Source organism: Mixophyes fleayi, chromosome 5 (assembly GCF_038048845.1).
Source record: "Mixophyes fleayi isolate aMixFle1 chromosome 5, aMixFle1.hap1, whole genome shotgun sequence".
NCBI classification, from domain to species: Eukaryota; Metazoa; Chordata; class Amphibia; order Anura; family Limnodynastidae; genus Mixophyes; species Mixophyes fleayi.
Window position 1 is genome coordinate 158,540,181 of NC_134406.1, and position 11,118 is coordinate 158,551,298.

Here is an 11,118-nt window from a genome sequence, read left to right on the forward strand (position 1 = left end):
ACTGAGGTACATTTAAATAGATAATAGGACAATAGATTAATTTTGAGATTTTTGCAAATGAGATAATTACTGTAACATCAATAATAAAAGATTCATGTAAGGATATCATCTGAATCATGAATGACAGTCTAATTTGTGTTTTCTCCTTTCTCATATAAATGAAAACGTGATTAAGGTCTAAATAGGGTTAATAACTTTTTCAGACATGATTGTCCTGTGACATTCATTTAAATTGATTGTACAAGACTGTTTTACATACCTCCGCCTATAGTATAGTGTACTTTCATTCTTGGTAAAGTAATATGCGAAACACACATTGACGTTTTACTTGCTCTTTGTTACAGACCACACCATTAGATATATTTATCTATTTGCCTATGTGAATGGTCATCAGGGGCAGGTAGGCTGGGCAGGGGGGCATCTGCCACCTGGGCCTGTCCCATAGTGGGGTATGTTGCACATGCCCTTTTGTTTCAAACTCCCATTGTCCCATAGATTGTAAGCTAGTTAGCATAGTTCTCTTACCTCTCTGTCTGTATGTACTACTCAGTATTGTTTTATTAATGTTTGCTCTCAATTGTAAAGCGCTATGGAGGGGACATTCTAAAAGCTGCCTAAAGCTTAGAAAGAGTTTGCAGACCTTCATCCCAGATACTGTCAGAAAGCCTATTCTTCATGGACATCCAGTGTAAGGAGTTCGCAGGGGCATCCAGTCCACAGAACGGGATGTCCACTGATAGGACAACCCACAGAAACTAGATCAGAGTCTCTATTGGGACTCAACAGAATACTGTCAATATGGGAAATATAGATAGTAAGCAGAAAGATGACAGCAACTCCCCCATAGACATGATGCGCAAAATTTTAGATAGCAGGGGAGTAGTAGGTCTGCCAGAACTGTTCAAAAGAGCGGGGATAGGTAAAAAAGTTACATTAGATCCCATAAAGATACAAGAGGTACACAAGTAATATCGCCTTTTCATACAGAAACACAAACTCAAAGGTAAACTCCTAAATTGGCTGAAGGTTTCTGAACAAATCCTACTGGAACAAGAGATGCAAGAGATGGAGGAAAGTATCAGTGCATTTACCCTAAGTCAGCACTGTGACACTGTGACACATCCCAGCACATCTGGTTCTAGAAATCTGGCTAGGGAGAGAAGGTGGAGATGCCCCAATTATGATTGTCAGTACTATAATTTAGCAGAAGATCAATTGTGTGTAATATGTGGTTCCCCGTGGACAGTAACCTGCAAGTCCTGTTACACAACACAGCTACACACAGGACAGACTTAAGGGGGGGTATTCAATTGTTAGCGAGACGCGATAAAATTTCGCGCTCGAAAAAGAAAAAAAATTCCGCGCTCGTTTATTGCCGTTGGAGCGCTCGTTTTAAAAACAAACTCGCTCAATGCAAATGTTTTTTTGCATCCTCCGCCTCGCGCTCTACTATTGGTCCTAGCGAGTTTGAAATCTAAAGGGGAGTGTTTTACGCTGGCAGCTCAGTATGAAAAAATAATGCAGCCAACAGCAAACTGTCATTTGCTGATAGCTGTTGGCTGACTTGGTTGGTGACTGCTGTGGCTTGTGACTCCTGAGGCTTGTGACTCCTGACTGTTCTCCATTGCTCTAATCTTCGAAATTGGATTAGTGAGTTGACTCTACACTGCACTATACACACTATTTTTTATAAAAAATAACATTTTTTTTTTTTACAATACAGGCAAATACACACAAGAATATACTACAGACATACCACACTTATTTAATTGCACCCACCACACACACACACACACATATATCTCCATATATATATATATATATATATATATATATATATATATATATATATATATATATATATACATTTACATACACACACATTTTTAAATTTATTTTTTTTTTTCCTGTATTTAAGCAATTGCAGTTTTGTCTTGTTTTAGGATAAAAATTGAATTAGTTTGCATTTACTTCTTTGCAGTCTACATAGATTGTATTGCACGTAGTTTTGTCCCTTAAAAATTATAATATAATTTAGTTAAAATACAACTGCGTATATTTTTATCTAGTGTTACATTATTTTTTTGCTGTATTTCTACAGTTGTATTATTGTCCTTTTTCCCTTAGTTATCATTTAGGTTTCTGTAGTTTATAGATTGTATTTAACCTAGTTTGGTCCCTTAAAAATTATATTATAATTTATTTTTAATACAACTGAATTTTTTTTTTTAGTCAAGTACTTGTGTAGTTTAATTAATTGTTATTAGTATTATAGTAGGATATTGTACTGTATCCTTAGGCAAGTGTTGTTAAATAGTCAATAGTTTTTATTTATTTTTGCAAAGAAAATTTATTAGAGTAGCCATGTCTAGGGAGCGTAGGGATTCTTCTTCTTCTTCTACACAGGGAACCCAAGAAGAAATTGTCAGCAGTGGCGAGGAATGGAGAGACCGACCTGAGGAGCGCCAAGAAGAAAGAAGGCGGCAGCAGTTTGTGAGCAGCATGCAAGCCAGCACAAGCACCCAGCAGCAACATCTTACAGAGAGTGGATCTGATGATGAAGAAGGACCATCTGTAACATGATCCAGGCGCTTTACACTTGAGGAGAATGAAGTCCTTGTTGCTGGGGTACTGCAACATTACGAGACACTGAAGGGTGCCCAATCGCTGAAGGCGTCCTTCAAGCATAAGCAGAGGATTTGGTCCCAGATTGCCTCTGCTGTGTCCGCAGTAGGTGTTCGAGTCCGATCAGTTGCGGTTTGCATGAAACGCTTTCGGGACTGCAAGCGCACCACGAAGGCAAAGATGGCAGCCGTTGCCCGCCATTCTAGGGGAACCGGTGGTGGCAAGCCACTGCGCCTAAAATTTAAGCCTTGGGAGAAGAAGATGCGGCAAATTCTCAGTGATGATCTTGTGGAAGGAGTGGAAGGGACAGTGGACACCCTTGATCCATCCACCTTCCAGCTACGAGGTATGTATAATTGTCTATAAAAGTGACGATGTCAATTAAATTTGTATAGAATTCTAATTTTTTTTTTACAATTTTGCAGAACAAGATGCAGCACAAAGGAGAAGACATGAAAGTGAAGCAGTACCCCGGAAGAGAAAATCCAAATCAGGAGGTAAATGGCAAATGTATAATAAAGTTGTTTTTTTTTTTTAATTTTTTTTTTTACTTGCCTTGCCAAAATCTTATATAAAGATGTACTAATAAATCTTTCTTTAATGTATTTTAGATTTGGGTTATTCTCAAGGACACAAGGGCCAGAGGAGTGTAGAAGGAGAAGGTATGATATAAAGATGTAACATGCATGTATACATGCTCCATAGATTACATACTTTACACTACACATTACACCCATTATAGTGCTAGATTTACTAAGCTGCGGGTTAGCAAAAGTGTGGCTGTTGCCTATAGCAACCAATTAGATTCTAGCTTTATATGAAAGCTAGAATTAGATTGATTGCTATAGGCAACATCCCCAATTTTTCTAATCGACAGCTTATTAAATGTAGCCCTTAAACTTTTAACCTTAAAGCAATATTATTCACACATAACAGTTTTTATGGACAATATCACCTATGTTAAATAAAAAAAAAAAAAATGTTCCATAATAAAGTTGTTTATTATTTTATTAGGTTTTACATCAAAATTTAATCAAACATATTTGTGTATGTATGTACATACATCATCATAACCATTTTTTTTTTAGTGCCACAGATTCCACAGCACTGTATCGAGAAATCACTCACATCAGTCCCTGCACCATTGGAGCTTACAGTCTAAATTCACACACACAGACACTAGGGTCAATTCCAATAGCAGTCAATTAACCTACAAGTGTGTGTATATATATATCTACATATACACATACATATCTACATATACACATGCATATTTACATGTTTATAATTTTGTAATAGTAAGATAGAAATGTATATCATTTGTCTAATAATACCAGGGAATTGATGTTACACTTGTTACTATAATTATTGCATGCAATTAATATATATCAAAAAAATATTCTTCCAATGTAAAATGTAAGTTGTTATTTTTGGTGCATCTAATATTTCCATAAAATTGTCCAAAAACAAAAATGTAATGTTATTGCTTCTATATAACTAAAAATAAATTGTATTTTTTATTATAGGTGTGACATTGCTTATGCCAAGACAAGTCGCAGTGGAAGTAGCGACAACGGCTTCCAATCAAGGTATATATTGTGATCAAGTAGATAGAATATATTTTAAATATAGTACATTTTGCAAAGCTTATTATAATTATTTGTTACAGAAAAAGAAAGCCGTTTAACCAAGTCTACTCATCCTGCCAAAACTGTTGAACCAAATAAAAAAGGTAATTATATTTGCATTGTAAAACAATATGCATATATCTCCTTCTCTCTCTTTTACTATAACTCTCTCTCTTGTTATATCACTGTCGCTCTTAGGTCTATCAATGTCTCTCTCTATTTCACTCTCTCTCTCTCTCTCTCTCTCTCTCTTTCTCTCTCTCTCTTTCTCGCTCTTTCACTATCACTCTCTCTTTTAACTGTCACTCTCCCTCTTTTTTTCTTTAATATTGCTTTATCTCTCTCTATCTTTTCCTTTCACTATCACACTCTCTCACTCACTATTCCTCATTGTCACTCTTGATTACTATTTAAATCCTTGTCAACAATTAATAATAGCATCTAATAGTAATTAACTTACAGCTCACAAGAGAAGAAGAGTGACTGAGGTACATGTCTCGGAACCTGTTGCTGATGTACAGCGAGGTAATGTTTACACAGAATTAATTTTTTGTTTGGTCTCAGCAACCTTTTTTTTTAATGTGTCATTTTTTTTTTATCTATATACCTATCTATCTCTCTCTCTCTCTATATCTATCTATCTATCTATATATATATATATATATATATATATATATATATATAGATATATATGTAATAATTTATTTTATCTAATTTATTTTTATGTATAGAAGGCCGACCCGTTGAAGAGATGTGTGAAGAAGGGGGAACATCAATAACCCTTGCTCATAGTCGTGAAGGTATGAAGATGTTGAAAATTGTGTGTACAGAACTATCTAGCAATATAATCGTATTTTTTTTTTCAGATCCATAGGAATATACATATTGTAATTGTACACATGTATCATTTTAGATAATGAAATGTCTCACATATTTTTGGGGTATTTAATAGACAAATTTTAATTATTATTTGTTTATTTTATGTTTTAGAATCCATCATCCCAAGGGAACAGGTGGTAACACCAGTATCCACCTTTTTTTCTCAAGCTGCCATGGAAGAAATAGCATCTCCTGTCGGCTCAGTAACCGGTGACTATTTTTTTTTTAATTTTTTTTTATCAGAATACATGCATTACTCAAATTATTTTAAACATTGAAATCATATAATGTAATATCTGAATAATTGATGTAGTATTTTTTTTTTTTGTTTTACAGAGGAATTAGAACATGACAGTCAATCACTGACATTTTCGCCAGTTGACAGTTTGGTCCACGAAGATGCTGCAACAAGATTTGAGATGCTACAGCAAGCCTTCCCCAACCTTCAAGTTCCAATCACCGAAGGGGAAGGTCCATCTCAAGCAAGGGTACCTTCCACAGGCACCAGTCTTCCAACACAACTGGTGCACGGTCTGCCAGAACAAGCCACTCGGTTTCATTCCATCACAGACTTTGCCAGAAAGGTGGAAGGAAGGCAGGAAACATCTCGCCGAAATATGGAAGACAGAGTTCAGAGAATTGGTGACTCGGTAGACCGTTTAACGTCTGTTGTGGAAGAGGTACGAAGCTCCCGTAATACCACCAATTCGTTACTGGAGCGACTCATCACAGTGCACAGTGAAATGTCAGCATCTATTCAAGTAAATAACAACTTACAAACGCGAATGGCTGCTGCAATGGAGCAGAATACAGCAGTGTATTACCAGATGAATCAATCCATGGCACAGATGCATATGCTACAACAACAACAGACAATGCATCTGCAAATGCTGTCAATGCATGTAATGAATATCAGTGAAGAGCTGAGACTCCGGCGAGTACAGGGTAATGTTTCAGTCCCATTAGCCGATTGGAACATTTCTGGATTTGTTCCCCCAACACCACAGCAGAGGACGTCATCTGCACTACACACCCCCGTGGTGGAAGTAAGAAGAGCGGAGTCAGCAAGGAGGAGATTGTTACAGGAACATCCAGAAGAGGAAATCATCAACCCCGTCTCATCTGAGGAAGAAGGGTAAGAAAATGATTAGTTAAAAGAAGCGTATAACTGATAATAGGTTAGTGACATAAAAACAAAAATATGTCATATGTACAGTAATGTCTACTATAAGTTTCTTATACGAATGTAAATGTATCCTAATTTCTATGTTTTACATTCAATTCTAGGTAACCCAGAAGCATCGTGGATCAAAATGCGTAGGAAGTGAAAGCAAGAGGATAACATCATCCAAAAGCATTACGTTACAATGTTATTTGGTATTTATTTATTTCTCTCTAGGATGCATGCCTGAAATGTCTGAGTCTCCGTGTGTGTGAGTCTCTGTGTGTGCCTGTCTCCTCGTGTGTGTGTGTGTGTGTGTGTGTGTGTGTGTGTGTGTATATATATATATATATATATATATATATATATATATATACATAAATATATCTTTTTTTTTTTTTTATTCTTGAGAAAATTTAAGTAATCATATTTTTTGTTTTTTATCCTAACACAGAAAAAAGTGAAATGTACAGACCTTTCAACATCAGGGATGATCAGCATTGTTAAATATTTGGTGAGTTTGTTTCAGTTTATTCTTTTTCATAAAAATGTAATTTTTTAATTTTTTTTGCAGAATGGAAGGGATATTATGTGACATGGACAATGAATATTCTACTCCATACTGATCCTTCCTTGTTTTAAAAGTTATGTTTGTATTGTGTTAAAAAATACAGGTTTTACATACACTTCTTTCTTTTTACTTTTTTAAGATTGGACCCAAATATTGGATGGATACAACTTTCAGGAACATGGATTCGCAAATTGCAGACATAACTAGAGTTTTCAGGTAAAAAACTATATAACTATTGACTTAGACATACATTTTTAATGCAGTCTATTTGAATGTTAACATGTTTCTCCATATCAAGAGTCCAACAATAGGATATGTTTTGTGTCCATATAAACTAAAGCACTATATCAATGTTCCAGTATTTAGATGTGAAATGTAATATTAATTTCAAAGATAAGCTTTTAATAAAAAAAAATTCTTGCAGATGTTCGGATGGAATTGGTGGATGTCATTTTAAAGAAACAGCTTGAAAATCCAAGGGACTGAATGAACTTAAGAAAAATGTATTAAAAATCTTATGTATTTTGTACAATAAAATTTTACTTTTGAATTTATTGTTCCTTTAATTATTAGATAGATACACCTTCATCAAATGCAGTTACCTTGCCAATATTTTAGGGGGATAGTATTTCCATTTTTTAAAGTTGGGATGTTGTAGACTTGTTAACTGTGAACTACTGCAACCATTTTTTGGAAAAAAAAAAATGCAGCACATGACAATAGAGAGAATAGACATGACATTTTTACATGTACCCTAAACTTTTTTGTATACATGTATGACGGTTGTAATGGCTCCTACTCTGATATATAGTCATTAGTGGTTAAATTTGCATACATATTTTTAATTTAATTAAATATAAAATTAAAAAAGTTGTGCTTAGGTAAGAAATAGTATTATTAAATTAACTTTCAGGGAAAGAGTTGAATGTTTAACACTCAAGATAGCAGTTTGAGATAATTTTCAATGGGATTAAACTAAGTATAGCGTTTTCTTTAAAAAGGTATTGATACAACAGGGTGTATTATAGCCAAACAACTTGGGTGATAGGCACTATAGCAGGGGTAAGAATGCCATAATGACTAAACACCCACAGACTGTTCAGCGCTGGCCTGGATTCGCTAACAAGGGTGTTCCCCTTGAAAAATGTAAGCGTGCCACCCCACTATTGACACCCAGGCCAGTGCTGATACCACTAGGGCTCTTCCTACTAGGCAGGGGCTCTGGGTAGTAGGTTAATAAATGTGTATTTAGTATGGAAAAAAAAATAAATCAGATTTGTGGAACTACATGTCCCAGGCAGCCATGTTTGCCAAATTATTGTCCCCACGCTGCTACTAGTATAAGTACAAGCACCAGCATACCCACTTAACAAAATAGTAAAATAAAATCACAACACCCTCATTACCCCAAAAAAATATTTATATAAAAGAAACCAACAAAAAATTTTGTTTTGTGGAACTACAGGTCTCAGGCTGCCGTGGGTGTCACGTCATGTTTCCACTTGTGCTTTGACAAGTGCCAACATGCCCTTGCTGCCATGGGTACGCTGGTGCTTGTACTTATACTGGTAGCAGCGTGGGCACACTATTTTGGGCAACAATGCTGGCTGGGACCTGTAGTTCCACAACATAAAATGGTTTTTTATTTCACTTTTTTACACAAATATTCTTCCTTTATTACCCTACTACCCACAGCCCAGGGTGGTAGGAAGAGCCCTAGTGCTATCAGTAGTGGGGTGAGTGTCCCTAGGGGGGGGGTGGCTCGTTTACATTTTTAAAGGGGAACACACTCCCTAGGGAATCCAGCTCAGCGCTGAACAGTCTGTGGGTGTTTAATCATTATGACATTCTTACCCCTGCTATAGTGCTAATCACCCAGGCTGGTTTGCCCAGTGCTGTGTTATTGAAAATATGGGTTACGCTTTGACATTTTTTCCAGAGTTTTTCTAATTAAACAGCAGTAGTTCGGCTGCACTAGGGTTAACTTTAAATTTAGGTTCTGAAGATGTACATCTGCATCAGAACACGGTAGCTGTCATGTCTTTCTAGTAAAGGCTGCAACAGAGTATTTCAGCAATGCTACTTTTTTTCTTATTTTTTTTGAATAAGGTGTACATGAGGGTGTTTATTGTATTTCTTGGGTTTTTTTTTTTTTTTATAAAGATTTGTGGTTGTAATGAGGGTGTTGTGCTTTTATTTAATAATTTGATTTGTGGAACTACAGATCCCAGCCAGCCATGTGTGTAAGAGCATGAAGACACTTTTGGTTCTCAAAGTGGCATCAATCTTTTTTGGGTGCCATGGGAATCCTGATGCTTGTAGTTAGAGTAGTAGCTGCATGGCCACACTATTTAGGCAAACATTGCTGGCTGGGACATGTAGTTCCTCAAATAAATATTTATTTATTTTTTATAAAAACAAAATGCCCATTTATAAGCCCCAGGCCAGGGGTATTAGGAAGAACCGTAGTGCTATCAGCACTGGGCTGGGTGTCCCTAGGGGGGAGGCCAACTACAATTTTTAGGGGACAGCACTCAGGGCAGCACTGAACAGTATGTGGTTGATTAGTAATTATGACAGTGGGACCAAACTGCGTTTCTCTTCCCCTGCTATAGTGCCTATCACAAAAAAAAAATAAAAAAAAATAAAAAAATTGTTTATTGATATCAAAAAATAAAGGAAACAATATTTAAGAGTAAAGTCACTTTTGTTGGATGATTATTCAAAAAGGTACTGAAGTGATCACTTTTTGAAACCTATATATGAATACATTTTGGAATAAGTCGTTTTTATTTTATTGTGTATAGTCCTAGAGAAAAAAAAAAAAAAATGGACACCACACTGCTTCTCTCTGCATTTTTTTTTTCAGTCCAATATCCAAAAGATCCATGTTGCTTTGTTTTTAGGAGATCTATTAGAAAAAAGAAAATTAGGTCAGTATCACTCTATTAAGACAAATAAATTTGATTTGCATTTCATAAAAAAATTATTAAGGGTCAGCAATATTGTCAAAAGATTTCAGTTATCAATTGACATATCCAATCACATCACTCCCTTACATATAAATGCAATACAACAAATACATTTTTTTAAAGTATAAAAAAAAATTATACTCACCATGATGTTATTTTTCACTTCCTTACCCATTTTCTGAAAAGCTAGATTATATCCTCCTTTGGGGCCAGGTACACAGTTTGCCATCATTCCTGTATATATAATAGTACAAGAACATTATTTTTTATAAAATACACACATCAATTTTACCATTGTAAAAAAAGTAATACTTACATGAAAAAAAATCTTCTATTACACGTTGACGAACATGAGTTGCAAACTCCTCCATCTGACCAAGCTCAGGAGAAAGGTCCAAATCCAAACTAATGTCTGGATCAATTTCAACCTCCAATTGGTTTGCAATACAAATATTGTGAAGAATACAGCAACCAATAATTATATCGCAAACTTTGGAGGGTGAATATAAAAGCACACCGCCGGACCGGTCTAAACAGCGGAACCGGCTTTTAAGTGTACCAAAGGTTCTTTCTATTACACCCCTGGTACGAATGTGTGCTGATTGGTACCTTTTTTCTGAGGAAGATACAGGGTTGCTTAAAGGAGTCAGCAACCAGGAACGATTTCCATATCCACCGTCGCCTTAAAAAAAAACAAAAAAAACCCACATTTTTAAAAACAGTGACACATCATTAAATTTTTTTAAGGGTTTACAACTACACTTGTAATACACAATTAACAAAAAAAAAAAAATACAAAAAAAATTACCAAGCAGCCAGCCATCTGGAAAGGATCTTGCTTCGAAATTACGGAATAAGGACGACTGTTGCAGGATGAAGGAGTCATGGGATGAACCTGGAAAACCAACAACAACATTAGTGATTTTTTGCTTAGCATCACAAACCATCTGAACATTGATGGAATGGAAGTGTTTTCGATTACGAAAACATTCTTCCATTCAACGGGGTGGTGTAAGGGCAATGTGGGTGCAATCAATTGCACCCAGCACATTGGGCATTTGAGACAAAGCGTAAAATTTAGCTTTGACCTCACGCCACTCATTGGCAGACTGCGGGAAATTAATAAACGTTGCAGTGTGCTTTTTGAGGGCATTTAGGACCTGGAACAGGATCCTAGAAAAAGTGGGCTGGGAATACCCGGCAATAACTGCCAAGGTGGGCTGAAATGTTCCTGAGGCAAGAAAATGCAAAACACCAAGCAGTTTGGCAAGTCCAGGGACT

The 11,118-nt window shown here is 35.8% G+C and overlaps 1 protein-coding gene and 2 long non-coding RNA genes across 3 annotated transcripts; 2 read left to right on the forward strand and 1 right to left on the reverse strand.

Annotated features, from left to right (window-relative positions):
- Positions 1–2,805: 2,805 nt before the first annotated feature.
- LOC142159488 (uncharacterized) lies at positions 2,806–6,510 on the forward strand. Its single transcript, XM_075214387.1, has 10 exons — positions 2,806–2,971; positions 3,051–3,122; positions 3,237–3,287; positions 4,152–4,214; positions 4,295–4,357; positions 4,716–4,778; positions 4,985–5,053; positions 5,244–5,342; positions 5,469–6,267; positions 6,420–6,510. The coding sequence occupies exons 1-10, from the start codon at positions 2,806–2,808 to the stop codon at positions 6,421–6,423; spliced, it is 1,449 nt and encodes a 482-aa protein (XP_075070488.1). The 3' UTR covers positions 6,424–6,510.
- A 529-nt stretch (positions 6,511–7,039) lies between these two features.
- LOC142157753 (uncharacterized) lies at positions 7,040–7,415 on the forward strand. Its single transcript, XR_012692607.1, has 2 exons — positions 7,040–7,081; positions 7,290–7,415. It is a non-coding gene; the product is annotated as an uncharacterized LOC142157753 (long non-coding RNA).
- A 2,311-nt stretch (positions 7,416–9,726) lies between these two features.
- LOC142157754 (uncharacterized) lies at positions 9,727–10,736 on the reverse strand. The gene is made up of 4 exons (XR_012692608.1): positions 10,646–10,736; positions 10,154–10,519; positions 9,983–10,071; positions 9,727–9,776 (listed from the first exon to the last, which is right to left on the reverse strand). It is a non-coding gene; the product is annotated as an uncharacterized LOC142157754 (long non-coding RNA).
- Positions 10,737–11,118: the final 382 nt, after the last annotated feature.